This window comes from Sardina pilchardus, chromosome 10, assembly GCF_963854185.1.
Source record: "Sardina pilchardus chromosome 10, fSarPil1.1, whole genome shotgun sequence".
In the NCBI taxonomy this organism is placed as follows: Eukaryota; Metazoa; Chordata; class Actinopteri; order Clupeiformes; family Clupeidae; genus Sardina; species Sardina pilchardus.
This window is the reverse complement of record NC_085003.1, coordinates 16,924,894-16,941,379: the sequence shown is the minus strand read 5'-3', so window position 1 is coordinate 16,941,379 and position 16,486 is coordinate 16,924,894. Positions and strand designations below refer to the sequence as shown.

General features: G+C 41.8%; 1 protein-coding gene across 2 annotated transcripts; it reads right to left on the bottom strand.

The window, feature by feature from the left end:
• Window positions 1–304: 304 nt before the first annotated feature.
• il12b2 (interleukin 12B 2) lies at window positions 305–8,133 on the bottom strand. 2 transcript variants are annotated; one of them, XM_062546763.1, is made up of 9 exons: window positions 7,869–8,130; window positions 7,427–7,561; window positions 6,647–6,865; window positions 6,277–6,373; window positions 5,849–6,006; window positions 5,303–5,448; window positions 4,123–4,158; window positions 3,876–3,995; window positions 305–683 (listed from the first exon to the last, which is right to left on the bottom strand). In XM_062546763.1, exons 2-9 carry the CDS (start codon window positions 7,506–7,508, stop codon window positions 540–542), a joined length of 1,002 nt encoding a protein of 333 aa, XP_062402747.1. In that variant the 5' UTR covers window positions 7,509–7,561; window positions 7,869–8,130; the 3' UTR covers window positions 305–539. The 2 variants fall into 2 exon arrangements, with proteins under 2 accessions (XP_062402747.1, XP_062402748.1); XM_062546764.1 differs by lacking the exon at window positions 305–683 and having other exon boundaries at window positions 3,337–3,995; window positions 7,869–8,133.
• Between the last annotated feature and the right edge of the window lie 8,353 nt (window positions 8,134–16,486).

Below are 16,486 nucleotides of genomic sequence, written 5' to 3'. Positions count from 1 at the left end.
TACAGGAAACATGGGGCAGAGGCGACATACAGTAGACCCACTCCTATTAACGCATCTTGTATCTGAATGTACTGACAACAATTCTGACTAGACGTTTCATGGGCAAGCTTCTTCGTGACTAGATGTAGGCCTTAAAATGCAGAAACCACCGATGGATATTCTGAGCCCTGCCCAGTAACATCTCAACACCACAAATGCTGTGACTCTAGACAAATGACTAGACTTCCTCATTTATTTGAATTCTAAAATAAAGAGTGATTCAGAGGTGTTATTGATGCAATGTGATTTTTTTTTATTATTATCATTACAGTGCATTACATTTATTCATTTAGAAAACACTTTTCGGAAGCAACTTATGTCAATTATATTACAAAGGTTCAGAGCAACTCACATGGGTGGAAGTCAGGAATTAAACCCACAACTTTTCCGGCAACTGCACACTGGCCTAGTCGCATATTCTGCCATGGTGTATAATAACACACACCGGCCAGTAGCAGGTCCAGAGTAAAGCAATCAGCTCAGGTAGACGGTGTGTCCAGTCACAAAGACATGGGAAGACCCGGGTTTCCCCCCTTTTCAGCCCGCGTTCCTGCCTTCTTTTTTCCTCCATTCCTTCTGCCCTGCTTTCTCTTGTTTTTCTTATTCTCTCCATTTTTTGTTCTCTTTCCTTTCTTCTTCATAACCTAGAAAAATAAGGGGACCATGACTGAATGTTTGGGGAATGGGCGTGTGTGTGTGTGAGAGAGAAAGTGTGTGTGTGTGTTTGTGTGTGTGTGTGTGTGTGTGTGAGAGAGAGTGTTTGGAGAAAAGTGCATTCTCTTGGGAATGATGAGAAATGGCCATACCCGTTCTTTGTGTATTCATAGCCTCTCAGCTGTTACCAGATCAGCTAAGCCACATGTACATTCTTGTCACATATTAACTGTGAATTGCTTAGATTTAAAACAAGAACTTTAGCTTACCCAGTGTAATAAGTGATTGTAATAGTATTATGTTATACCATAAAAATATGCTCTGTTCTACCAAAACAATGTTCACTCACTGTGAGAAAATATTTAGTGTCAAATTACTTTATATATCTTTTTAGAATTAGCAATAATAACTCCTAACATAATCACCTAAAGTAGACATGAGTCATACACTATATTGCCAAAAGTATTGGGTCACCTGCCTTGACTTGCATATGAACTTAAGTGACATCCCGTTCTTAATAGTGTTTAATATGAAGTCGGCCCACTCTTTGCAGTTACAGTGTAACAGATTCAACTCTTCTGAGAAGGCTTTCCACCAGGTTTAGGAGTGTGGTGGTCATGGGAATTTTCAACCATTCTTCACACGCTGGAGTCACATGCTGAAGTCACACGCTGATGATGGACGAGGAGCACGCTGACCTCTTTACGGGTCAGTCAAGTTTATCCACACCAAACTCTTGTCATCCATATCTTTATGGACCTTGCTTTGTGTTCACTGGTGCACACAGTCATGTTGGAACAGGAAGGGGAGAAGGGGGCATCCCTGAACTGGGCTTGGCCCCTTAGCTCCAGTGAAAGGAACTCTGAAAGCTTCAGCATTAACCAAGATATTTTGGACAACTCCATGCTTCCAACAGTTTGGGGATGGCCACTTCCTGTTCCAATATGACTGTGCACCAGTGCATAAAGCAAGGTCCATGGACGACCGTCTTGACCTCAACCCAATAGAACACCTTTGGGATGAAGAGAGCGGAGACTGACAGCCAGTCTCATCCAACATCTGTGTGTGACCCGACAAATACGCTTCTGGAAGAATGGTCACAAATTCCCATGAACACACATCTAAACCTTGTGGAAAGCCTTCCCAGATGACTTGAAGCTGTTATAGCTGCTAAGGGTGGATCAATGTCATTATGTTCATATGCGAGTTAAGTCAAGTGACCCTTAACCCAATATAGCGTATGTTTGTATTATGTCAAGCATTAAGACCATCAATTGTTGATGGCTCTATTCAGAAAAAAATGTGTTGCATCAAATTTGTATTCATTCTGACCCCCCAAAAATGGAATAAGAGTAGTGTTGAGACTGTTCATCTCACACAACCTGATCTATGACCTGTGACATGTCATTATGGACATGAGCCTTTGTTGGTTTTGGATGATGATCTATAGAACACTGGATCGAGCATTCCTAATGACACTAGCATATTTCGACTGACGCCATGCCTTTTGCTTTTGAGACCATGTCTATGCCTGTCACATAGAAATTTCACGGCTGATGTTCCGCAACATATCAAAGGTTGAAAGGGGCTTCACCTGCAGTGTTCCCCAGACTCCTTATAGGATGAATTTAGTCAGATTTGTATCTGTCAGTGTCTCCCCTGTTTAAAAGGCCAAGCCTTCAATGAGTTGATGAAATATGTAACCAAAATGACTGAAACATTGTGTGAAATAACATAGGCTATCAGAGACAAATGACTTTCTTACTTATTTTCAATTAAGTTGAACATTGAAATGTCGACGTGCTTGGAAAGTACAGTTACCATTTAGAGGAGAAGGCCATGGAATACTGGAGTGGGAACAGAAATAATAATGCTTCTGCGAACCGAAATGCAAATCATTCTGTTTTCAGTCCCTGGCCATAACATACTAAATGTATTCCTGAGAAACTTGCAAAAGCTGTGATTCTCCCAGCTCAGTTTCTCCAGAGGAATGTAGGGGATTCCCACAGTAAACACCAGTGGTCCAAGATAAAATGGACGGCACTGTGGCCTGTCGAATGAGATGCTCGATCCTGTGTTCTTTTGAGACAAGTGGCTTAATAAGCAAGTGGAGACTGGGATAGGGTTAAAGGTGTGGAAGCCCACTGCTCATGGTTGCATTTGGGTTTTGCTGATAGTAGAGGACCCAATGTGCCAGACTCAACCTGTTGTGATTATTGAATAGGGGCCTTTTTGGACTGATGACTACTGTATGAAGAAACTGCCACTAGTGATGTACGGCCACTCAGAACTGCACTGGTCAAATCCATTTCCATGCATATTGGATAGAACAGACCTGAAATTAAACCCAAATGGGATTGGGGTGTCTGCACTGAGACCAGCTACACTTGCATAAATTACCTTCATACAATATGACAACTACTCATCATGCATTATGGTCTATATGCAAGGCTTAAATAAAGACTTTCATTTTTAATTAAATTAAATTTCATTCATGAATGTGAGTAGTCAGCATGAGTGAAACCTTGTCTAGAAAGTGTACTATGGAATACTTCCTCCTCTGTGGAAGAGAAGTAATCAGACTCTAGCAGATGCATACCAACTCATTCACTTCCTCTCTCTCTCTCTCTGTCTCTCTCTCTCTCTCTTTCTCTCTCTCTTCTCAAGTAGTATTTTCAAGTACATTGTGGTTTCATCTGTCCATACAGAAAAGGACCTCCAATTCTCATTTTCAAATGTGCACACAGACATGCACTGTAAACATAAGCATCATCATCACTTGAACAGACAGACAGACAAACAAACAAACAGACAAACAATAGAGAAACAGACATATGAATGAAGATTTTAATAGAAAAGAGTGAAACACAAATAGACAACACAGGACCAAATGTGGAAAATGTATTCACAAATCCACAAACACATAAACACATAAATAAATCAGCACAGATGCACTGTGTGACAATAAATAAATAAATAAATACATACATAAATAAAAATATACACATTGATGTGAATGAGCAGAGCCTGAAGGCGAAGACAGAGCGTGAGTGACAGAGAGAGAGAGAGATGGAGAGAAGACAAAGAGAGAGAAGACAGAGACAGACAGACAGAGAGAGAGAGAGGGATACAAAGGAAAAGGTAGAGAGGAAAAGATGGAGAGACTAGCGTCAGTAAGTTACATTTTCCCAGGCTGTCCACTTTCCACTTTCCCAGTCACAGTCAACCAGAGGGTCCCGGGAACGGACGCGGAACTTGCTGACACGAACGTGGACCTGGCACTTCACTTTATTCCAGCAATCCTGTGTGTGTGTGTGTGTGTGTGTGTGGGGGGGGTTAGATGAGCAGAGACTCAATAAAAATAAACAACTTAATATTGTAATATCAGCAGTAACATTACTGCTTATATTTGATTAAAGTAACACTAACCGTTGTCTCTCCTTTACAGCACAGCTGCTTCACCCTCTGCAGAGAAAGAGAGAGATTTCATTGTATAATATATGGTCTCAGTGTGAGAGAGAGTGTGTGTGTGTGTGTGTGTGTGTGTGTGTGTGTGTGTGTGTGTGTGTGTGTGTGTGTGTGTGTGTGTGCGCAACAGCGCGATCATCGGGTCAACCTGCGCCTGCAAGGGAAACTTGCATGCCTGCAGAGCGCTGATCACACAGTCTCACACTCCGCGCTACAAAATCCAGCCGTCGACGAAAATATCTTTAAATTCGTTATCAAAGCCCGGCTGCAAACTCTCCCTACCAAATACAACCTCTCTCTCTGGTATCCAAAACACCATGAGCCATTCTGCTTACTACATAGCGATAAAACAATGGAATCCACAGCGCACATTATGAACGGGTGCCCTGCGTTTAAAGGCCTTTACATCGCGCGCCATGACCGCATTGTAACCATAACAGCACAAGAACTGCGTAAATCTTCTGGACAAAGCAACATACACACAAATAAGACTGTTCAAAACAACTGGTTTTCAAATCTGAATGATAACACATATGCTCTAAGGAGTGTCCTCAGAGAATCACCGAACACTCCAGACATTGTAGTTGTCAATGAACCTTCTAAGAACATTCTGATTTTGGAAGTAGGTTGTTGCTTTGATGCGTACATGGAACTGTGTTTTTCTGAGAAAATGTTAAAATACCAGCCATTAACAAATGCTTTAGCTGCATGTGGTTACAGTACCAAACTGATTATCCTAATTTATGGTAGTCTAGGACATGTGCACAGACTGCCTTAGAGGCTTGCAAATTGCTGGACTGAGTAAAAAGACCTCTAAGCGATTAGCCAAATACTGTTCTGTATCAGCAATCATAGGTAGTCTGCATGTTTGGAGAAGGCGATGCCACCTCTATCCTTAAGATACATAGCCTATTTATTTATTTATTTATTCATTCATGTGGTTGTGACTATCAGCATAATGTTTGTATTGTCTAGTGAGATATAACAGGCTCTTTGACATTATTTGGATGCTGTGTTGTTTTAATCAGTATTGGTCATTCCAAATAAAATAATCAAATGTGTGTGTGTATGTGTGTGTGTGTGTGTGTGTGTGTGTGTGTGTGTGTGTGTGTGTGTGTGTGCGAGTGTGCGTGAGTTTTACCTCTCCGTTATCTGTCTTGATGTACTCTATCTGGTACTCCAGAGGGTAGTAGCTGGTGGGTTTGGCCCAGTTGTCTGCAGGACTCACATCCACCACTAAAACATCCTCTTCTTTACGCCACTGGACCTTAGGAGGGGAGGGCTGGACTACACACACACACACACACACACACACACACACACACACACACACACACACACACACACACACACACACACACACACACACACACACACACACACACACACACACACACACAAGGACACACATTCACATTAGCACATAAGCACAAAGGCACACACACACACACACACACACACAAATGAAGACACATATGCACAAATGCACACACTCACACAAACATATCCACACACATGCACAACAAGAAACAAACATTGTTTGCTCTCAAGTGCACATTGTATAGACCCTTGTCTTTCAACCACTATGCTGCTGTGAAAAAGGTGTGTTATGGAAAATGATACAAAAACATACAAACACGCACACATGCAAACTCATGCACACACACACAATCACAAACATACTCACTGATGTTGCGCAGGTAGAAGGTCTTGTTGATCTGCAGGTACCTCTCATCATTGATGGCTTCCAGGGTGACCTTCAGTGGCACCATCTCCTCAGAGCCAGTGACGTGGGACACAATGAACGTTCCCTCAGGAGACTGGGATAACCATTTACCATTGTCTCTGTGAGTACAAACATACACACACACACACACACACACACACACACACACACACACACAGACACATAAAACATGTTGAGTTTAAACAATATCAAGTGTCAACAATATCAATATGTGCAATTGTATACGTGTGTGTGTGTGTGTGTGTGTGTGTGTGTGTGTGTGAAGAACATGTGCATGTATGTGTGTGGGTTAGTGTCACGTGTGTGTGTGTGTGTGTGTGTGTGTGTGTGTGTGCGCGTGCGCATGTGTATGTGTGTGAGTCTGCTACCGTTGATTCCTCAGCCTCACAGCTGTGTAGTGCGGATCAGCCCAAGAGCACTTGAAGGAGCAGCCGTAGGTCTCAGCCAAACAGCTCAGCTCTGGGGCTAGAGACAGAGAGAGAAAGGGAAAGTCACAGAGGGAGAGTGGAGGGCGAGAGAAACAAAGTAATAGAAAGAGAGGAAGAGAGAGGAGTGACAGAGAGAGGAGGACCCGAGAGAGAATAAGATTGAGTGAGACGCAGAGACACAATACTGATGCCAGTGGTTTTATCAAAACAATGCTTTTATCCAATCATGTACGTAATACACCGCCTATGTAGTTGATCACCAGAAACACGTAAGATGTAGGCCTATGCTTAGTCCTCCGAAAATACTCACTTGTACTGTCGGGAGTGTCTTCTAGGAAGACATGCACACTGTTGAGGAGCCTGTCTCCGTCCCAACAGGAGTATTTGCCAGTCATGTAATCGTCAAAGTCTGAGAGGATGCCCCCATCCAAATCTCCCTCGTCAGGGTCAGGATATGTCCATCTTATCAGGCCCTTAAAGTCGGTACTACATTTCAGGATGACAGTGGCACCCATCTTTACCACTTGCCCTGTTGAGAGAGAGCACGCACGGAGACACATTCTTATCTTACTGCAACTGCATTCAGTGATCAAAGAAATCAAAGAACTGTTATGACAAAAATGACGCCTCAGTGAAAACTATTTTCTCAACTAATTAATTAATTATAACGAAAACATGAATGCATTTGATGTTTTAAATCAATCTTGATTATCTTAATTTAAATCTTCCACTGACATTTTAACCATGCTAGTTTTACTGAATTCATCACACCAGAAGCATGTAGGCTATGATACCAATATGTTTAACAAATGGTCTATGCATATTTAATGTTCAAATATGTGTAGGCCTATCGAAAGTATAATTCTGAAAACAAACATAATTCGTCGTCGCACCAAAACTATGGCGCACCCTTTCATGAAGATCCGTTAACCTGACAAACAGCCAGACAAACAAGCAAGGAAACAAACCATGCCAATTTTTTCTTGGAGAGGTAATGATAAAGGAGGCTGCGGAGGATGTTACAAGACATGTAGAGATCACCGGGCATAGGACAACTACTAAAGGATGCACGAAGCTTATGATCACTTACTGTGTTCAGGGAAGGAATTGAGCGATGAGCCGACGGCGAAGAATGCCATGACCCACATAAGTGATGCCATCCATGAACGCATTATCCACTTGAGGTACAAAACACGATTTCGGTCTCACGGGTGTTTTATGTAATCTAGATAGAAAAACAGAGCAACGAAAGCAATGTCAATCGAAATTAGAACATTTTGGCATAGCTAATTAGCTGATAATTTCCCCTCATATTATATTTAGAATATCTTAATCCAAAACTGAAGTTGAAGCTTAATGGAAAAATATTGTTGAAAAGTCTTGCCACTCTGTAGATCAATATCGATAATCCGAATAGCCTAATCAATGGCATCACAGCTCTGTCAATTAAAGTAGATAGAGACGTAGGCTACAACTCTAAAGTTGTAGTGTTAAAATGTAGTGTAGTGTTAAAATGTTTTCAGAGTACCCACCTTCTCTTTCTTGTTTTGACGCGTAAAAGCCTCTTGCAGATATAGTCCATGGCGCTGCGGACCACTCTTTATATTTGACGTGTAGCCTACACCTACACACTCGAGAGGCCGGAAGAAATAATTCTGAGAAAGCACAGTTTCGGGTACTCACACAGGGGACCGTTTCTACAGTCTGGGGGAATATGCATATAGGCACCTCGCCCTGTTTTCTCTCATCTTCTATCTGTGGGTAAATAGATGGCTGTTGTCTCTTAATTATGGATCATCTCTCTCTCTCTCTCACTCTCACTCACACACACTCACTCACTCACTCACTCACTCACACTCACTTATAAGGAGTTATAAATGAGTTCATGCACCAGGGGTTACGGTTAAGGCTTGTTCCCTCTTTCTCGCTCCACTATCCTCTCTGTCGTTCTGTCTCTCTTACTTCCTCTCTCTGTTTTCCTCTCCCCACAACTCTTTCATGAAGTGTTTTATCACATCTAGTGTTAAAACAAAATGTGCATTTTAACGAAACTGACGGAAAGTATAGAAGAGGCAGCATCGTATTAACTTAGAGGAACCCACTGGCCTTCATTTTTCACACCCATGCACCAAAATAAGAGTGAGTAAGAGGTGATAAGCCTCACACATACATAGCCTACACAATTAAACTCTTTCACTCTTTCACACACGCACACACACACACACACACACACACACACACACACACACACACACACACACACACACACACACACACACACACACACACGCACAGTGACAGCCACATGAAAAAAAAAATAGTTGCAGTGTAACCATGATGTTTATTTCGGCAGTGGCAAGCTGCATTTCCTCCTTGTTATTTTCCTTTGCAAATCAGCTGTCCAGCTGATTGTGTTAATAATGTTCAATGAGAGCACTGTCTGTGTGTGTGCGTGTGTGGGTGAGTGTGTGTGGGTGGGTGTTATAGGGTGCAGGGCTCATCTGAGTTGGGGGGGGGGGGGGGGGGGGTGCCCTGGCACTTTGGGCTTTCCAGGCATCCTCTCGATTAATGATAAGGGGCTTATCAACACAGTACTGTATGTGTAAACGAGAATCTGATCTCATGGAGGAAATTCACCGGATGGGTCGATACTGTACACGTAGACAGAGGCACACACATACAGAGAAACACACATACAAGCGCACACACACACACACACACCCACATACACACACACACAGACGACATGGATGACGTCAGTATCATCATATGCAAATGACCAAGCCTACTTTACATCAACACAAGGGAGCACAGTGGCCACTCACTCTGCTCTGCACGTACTCATTCAATGACCTTCACATGGTCGGACTTTTTACTTTTAGGCAAATTTAGCCAATGGTCATGTTTAAGACACCCATCACAGACTGTTGGGACAGCCCAGTCACAACCATTCTCTGGTCTCATATTTCATCAGAAAACATCTTGCCCCCTAAATGGTGATGGATGTGTCAAATAGATTAATGGAAAGTAAAGACGTCATGAGTCCATTGTAAATAACATTATAAATAACGATGATTATCCGATGCAGATGTTGATTTGGCAGCCATGATGTTTACATATGTAACATACAGTATGATGTGAAGTTATTAGGCCGGCACACAATTAAATAATAATAATACAAAAAACTTAATTAAAATATAGTCAGAACATATATTCACAATGGACCCTTACTGGAAAGATGATAGACAATCTCTCAAACTCTTATTCGGGTTCCAGACCTGAGATCTGTTAACTTGTCCTTCACATGATCATAATACTATATTAAAAAATATTTTTAAAAAATCATTTTAATATATCAGCCTGTTGTTGAAACATATTTCAAAAAGTGACAGTAACCTTTAACCATCTAAAAAAGAGTTTAGCTTTGAGAACGTTGTGCCAAAAATAAATGTTGAAAATGTGAATTACTCTTTCTCCAGAACAGTGATGTAATCCCATTTCATCACTATTGGGATGCCACAAATATGGCAAGAGATGCAATGATGGGGAGAGAGGGCATCATATGATGATGGGGAGAGAAGGCATCATACACACTCATAAACTCAAGTTAAATGACGGGCAACATTCATTCACAATGTATTTGCTTAATTTACTCATTTCAATGTCATGAGTTGAGCTATATTTAGTACAAATCCCTGTCTGTCCAATACTGCCACACACCAAAGCTAGTTTATGGACAAGAAAGACAATTTGTTTTCCTGACTTGCATCTCATCTTTTCATCAATAAAAGCATACAATTACTGCCCATTTTTCCGGAGTTGTAATTTTTAGAAGTGCTGAATTACATATTATTTTACAACTCATAGAAATCAATCACCTAGGCAGTTTACGACATTTTGGAGTTTCATTCATTGAAACAATCTCAGGACAGGAAATGTACATTACAGATATAAAACAAATTAGAATATCTTGGATTTTTTTTCTGTAAATTAGTTCAAAAGGTGAATCTTTCATAGAGTCTAGATTTATAACATATAAAGTGATATATTTCAAGCCATTGTTTGCTTTAATCTCAATGATTACAATTCACAGCTCATGAAAATCAACAATCAGTAGGCCTATATCTCAAAATATTAATCTCACAGTCATACTGAAGACCATTACTGAAAGGGCTATATCAATGCATATTCATGGAGTTGACCGAAGTTGACCGAAAGTGTGGTAACACACTTCGAACTGCTCTCTCAGCATAGGCAAGTTCCCTCAGACGCTGAACTCTGCTATTGTGAAACCACTCAAGAGCACCCTGAATCCTCAAGTTCTAATAACTACCAACCCATGTCAAACATCCCTTTTATTGGTAAAATCCTTCAGTTGTAAACAACTATGCTTACAGTAAATCTCAATAGCATTTTCGATCAGCTACAGTCCAGTCTGGTTTTTGCCTCCAGCATAGCACAGAGACTTAAGGCCGTGAATGATATGAGCTGCTTTTGATACGGTACAGAGTCGACCATGCCATGCTTCTCAGCAGGCTAGCATCATGTTGGCCTGTCTGGGCTTGTCCTTCATAGATTCAGGACATACCTATCTGGCAGAGATTTCTTTGTCTCCCTGGGTGACACTCTGTTACCACTCACATCGCATGTGGCGTTCCTCAAGGGTCCATTCTCAGACCAGTTCTATTCAGTCTGTACATTCTCCTGCTGGGAAACATCATCAGGAGACATGGGATTGACTTCCATAGCTATATTGACAATACACAGCTTTACATTTCTCTCCTAATGACACCAGACCGTTTGTCAGTCTTATTCAGTGTTTTGACCAAATGAACACATGGATGCCAAATAATTTTCTACAACCTGTGAGATTTTCTAGTGGTTTGCGTTGTGTTTTAGTTCTAATGTCTAATGTCTGAATTGAAGATGGTCAATAAAGCTTGATGGCTGGATTCGGATTGACGATTAGATGATGATTTATTGTAGATGGTACAAAGATGACAGAACACAGGCTGAGTCTCAGACAGTAAAACTGAACAGAGTCTAACAGCCGTGATTTCTATGAAAAGCCAAAGCTTCGGTTCAGAGTATCTCTCCATTTCAGAGTCAAATCCTAAGACAAAGTTAGTTATGCTAGAATCATGCCCACATGAAGGTGGTAACAATTGCATAAGACCCGCTCTGACCAGGTGGCAAAATCCGGACACACTCTGGCTGTTATCTCCCTCGGCCCATGTTATGGCTTTCCCTTTGTGGTGAACAGGCCTAAATGTGCACGCATTTCAGAGCTTAAAGTCAGCCTTTCTGGAGACTGAAGTCGTGTACAGTTGTATACCTTACCACACATATGATATAATGGCACCTTAATAATACACCACCATTCCTTAAGGAACGAAGTATGAAAAGAAAAACACAATTTATGGATCACCCAAACGACTGGTCACCGATTGTCGCGGGCACATGCAGCTATTCCAATCATAATGGGTGTTAAATATTCCATAACCACTAGATGGCAGAATGACACAGCACACTTTGTTGTGTCATGCTGCCATCTAGCATGACACAGCAAGTAAAGTGCGCTGTCTGTGTCATGCTGCCATCTACAGGCTGCCATCTAGCATGACACAGCAAGTAAAGTGCGCTGTCTGTGCCATGCATACAGCCTAACAGGGGTGAACACCTGTGAATTTTCGTCTTAGGTCGTTGGTTCTGTGATAATTTGGGTAAGATTAAAGTTATTACACACATTTTTTTTAAGTCATCAGCTGCGGGAGATCATCCAATCTACCCTTGCTGAGAGGATTAATTGCTGAGAGACTGGTGTGCATGGAGATTAGAGGTCTGCAAGCCCGTCGGGACCCGACGGGCCCCGACACATTATGCAAATTCGGGCCGGGTACGGGCCTTATATTCAATAGCACGGGCTCGGGTAGGGCTCGGACTTGACACTAATGGTTTTATGTACAATATTCATGATTTTTTCAATTATGATGTCAGAATTCATGTCCAAAAAACATTCACGCTTTTTATTTGGTGGAAACGGCATGAGGTGGGCCTAGGCTAGCCTAATTCTCCCAATGCTTGCTACACTTGCGCGGTATAGTCTCCGCAAGCAGCAGCCCCAATGAACGGAACTTTAGCACCGCGGGCCGGGCGCTGGAAGTGCAACCTAAAGCCATCCACCGTGGACGCGATTGTCTTCCTGCACAAAGCAGCGAAATTAACAATCATGGATGAACTGTAAATAGGCCTAGATTTGCCTGTGTTTTTTTGGGATTATTTGGACCTGCAACCAGCCACGGCGCCAGGATTTTCATTTTGGGTGGGCCTGACCAAATATGGCTGGGCCAGGTAATGAGAAAACCTGTCGTGCGTTTTTACGCACAGAGGCATCTTACTGGCAGGAGTTCGGACGGCCTATCAAACACATCCGCCCCTTTATAATAGCGTAATCGTTCAGCGCGAATGATGCCAGACAAACCTGATATCAAGTAATCTGTGAACTATATGTCGCAACTAAATGTTATGCGTTTGAATAACCTGGCGATGATTTGCACGCCTATATAAGCAAAGGCTACTTTACACATTCTGCCAATATAAGCAAAGGCTACTTTAGACATTCTGTCAGAAATTACCTGCCTATTTCTTCCTTCCGTCCCGTCTCTTTCGTTCTTCGTTATTAACCCTATGAGCCCGACGGACGCAAAGTGCGTCAAAAAACACACCCATTCTTCTTTGTTACATTGCTCCACGATTATTAGTCACAGCGAGATGAAACCTATACTGCACGAACGAGCAGAACCGGGGCTTTTCCAACGAGACTAAACACGATCAAGTATGGAAATAAAATAAAATAATGAAGTTAAATCAAAGTATATCATATTTACAGTCTATATTGCTCTGCGTTCACCCGCGCATCCAGAACTCTCGCTTGAATTACTCGCGGACCACGCATCGCACAGACATGACACGCATATCAAATGAAAGAGGAGAAGCAGAGCTTTCCATTGATACCAAATACATCGATCATTTTGTATTATAAAAACAGACGAAGTGACAAACAAATAATAATATATAGCTTCGGCTACCATTACTCTCAATTTGATTTACTCGTGAAACCAGAAATGTATGGCACGCATGTCAGATGAAAGAGGAGAGCTAGAGCTATCCACAGATACCAATACAACATTCTAGACCATCAAACAGACGAAGTGACAGCAAAATAATAACTTCATTTAGCCACTTACCCCATGTTTTTGTGTGGCATAATAGCCTATGTTCCTAATCCAACGTTATCATGTGTTTCTCTATGGCAAGTCATGTTCACGTTCAGCAAAGGCTATAGAAATTCTGTCAGAATTACCTGCCTATTTCTTCCTTGCGTCCCGTCTCTTTCGTTCTTCGTTATTAATGTTGGTTCATGCAGCATGAGCTCCATCTGAACAGTCTAGCATTTTTAATCTATTTCTGTAGTTCACAACTAAAGCCATAATGTTTTGTTTTTTAGATGGCTACTTTACATAAAAATAGGAGAGGCTTATCTAATTTCAATTCTTTTTTCTGTGTCCCAGTGTCATAAGAATTTGCGCAAAATAGCTAGCCCAACATTCCTCGACAAGAAAGACAGAAAGATTAATGAACATGGAGCCTATGCTTTTTATTGTTTCAAATCATGTCAAAGGCTATTTCGTGAATACTGTGTCATTAGCTACTGACAAGAACATTGCCATGACATTTCCAACAGGGTAGGCCTACTGATTTTCTTTTCGCTTAAAATGCAGACTAACTCGACTCGGTTTACGGTCATGCTAAAAAAATATATAAGCCTATTAAACGAGGCTGAACTCATCAGCAAACCGCACTACAAAACTATTTCTCATTACAGTGACTCGTTGCTGATTCGTGTAAAGTATTAGACTGTTGTGCCATTCTATCTTAAAACGTAGGATACTGTTTAAACTAACTTTCCATTACTGAGCTACCAACGGCTACACTCAATGCTTGAGGGAAAGACTCATATTGACGCTTGCCTGTGATGATATTACAAGTCCTAAAATGATTCGTCCAAGCTGCACAAACAAACTTTATTGTAAATTAATTCATTTTTTGAAATTCTCCCATTAATATAAACCACAATTTTGATTATTTGCTGTTTTACATTGACTTATCGAAAAATAGATAGGCTAGATTTTTTTTTTTTTTAAGTGAAAAAATTAGGGTGGGCCTGGGGAAAAGTGGGCGGGCCTAGGACCGTCAGGCCCACCCATAACGCCGTGCCTGCCTGCAACTCAAAGGGCTCTATTATCAGGATCAACTGGGCATTGTCGCAAGTCACTCGCGCTAGTTTCTTTGAGGGCGGTCCTAGCGCAAAAGGCTATAATGACAGCTTGAAAAGTGAACATGCGCTCAGCGCAAAGTGAAAAGGGGTTGTCTTAATTTAGTTAATTAGTCGTGGGTGTCTTTTGGGCGTAGCATGCTATAAACCAATTAGATTTCACACTCTCATTCCCTTTAAAAGCCTGGCGCATTGTTCAATGGTCTGTTGGTATTATCATGGCGGAGTTACCTGGGCGTCTACTCCAGAAGAGACCGACTTGCTCGTGCGTGAGGCATGGGCGGCGCGTAATGGAGGCTTCCTAAGCCTTCCCAACTTTTATGCTGGGAAATTGTGAAAATAATGTACATGATGTGTGAATATTATTTTCTAACACGGATAGTTCCTGTCCTTGATGATGATTGGCTGAATCGCGTTCGATGCTGTTATAAAATCCAACACAAACATACACCTTGACCGCATTTCGTTAATGCACTACCACAACTTGCACAAAAGTTAAAGTGGCTGCGTGTCGATGTTGCATGGCAACCATTCCTATGGAAGAAATATTTATTGGCGGAAGAATGATTATCTATGAATACATCGACGTATAGTTACCGTTTTAGAAAAGCAATAAGTCACTCTAGTCCATAGTTTAGGCTACACTGATTTTAGAACAGCTAAGGGGGGTTTTAGGCACTTGCTTACGGTCTCTCGGGGCTTATGACTTAAATAGATTATTTCAGAATGAACGCAGCAGCCGCAGCAGTAGTCAGAAGCTAGTTCTCACTATTGATCATTATCATTATTACATTTCCCTTGTGTGTGTGTGTGTGTGTGTGTGTGTGTGTGTGTGTGTGTGTGTGTGTGTATTCACACCAAATTGGCATGCCATGCCGTACCCACCCAATATGCACAGCATCCCATTAGCTGCCTGCCATCAGGCTATTTACAATCTTCTATTTTAAGAAAAAGTCAGTCAACACGTTATCAAAATTAACTTAATGCGCTATAGAGCTATATCCACGCGCACACATTTCGTCTGAACAGGAGAGATTACGCACGCAGGCGCGCAACTAGGCTTCGTGTTGTTTTCTTTTACTCCGCTATCAGCACACAATGTGAAGCTAATTCACTAACTCAATAGCCTACTCATCATGGATATCGCAAGTTCTTTAAACAAACAAAACAGAAAGGATGGAGGATGGAGGCAGCTAGAGAAGTTATTCCAGATGAGCAATAACAAGGTAGACAGTTGCCAGAACACTACAGCTGTTTACTGCCAGACGTTAAAGGTATGCTAGAACAAAACTAACTGAAGGTAACTTAGCCATAGGGCTGTGTAATGTTGTCTAAATGAGCAGGTCACTGTTAGACGTTATGTAAGGGATAACGGCCGACGAGGTGACCGGTTCGATGGAAATAATGGCTAGGTGGAGGTCTAGAACTCCGGCGACGTGCGAAGCACGGAGACGGAGTTACCTCCGCCGTGCCATTATTTCCATCGAACCGGTCGACCTCGAAGGCCGTTATCCCGCTTATCTCCCGTTTGTATTCATAACCTGTATATTTAGAACATAGTTTTATTCCACCGTTGCGTCCGTTAACATCGCTAAAACTGTCTTGACTGTGGGACTACTTTTCCACCACATATCAACTTTCTACTTGCAGGACAAAACTGCCGTTACTAGTTCTAAATGGATGGTTGCTATGGCCAAAAGCCAGTCGTTAGTTCTAAATGGCTGGTTCCTACGGCCAAAAGCCAGTCGTTAGTTCTATCTCTCCCGTTGTCAAGCGGGCATATCCCAGGATTCTGATTAACTTTATCTTTGAAAG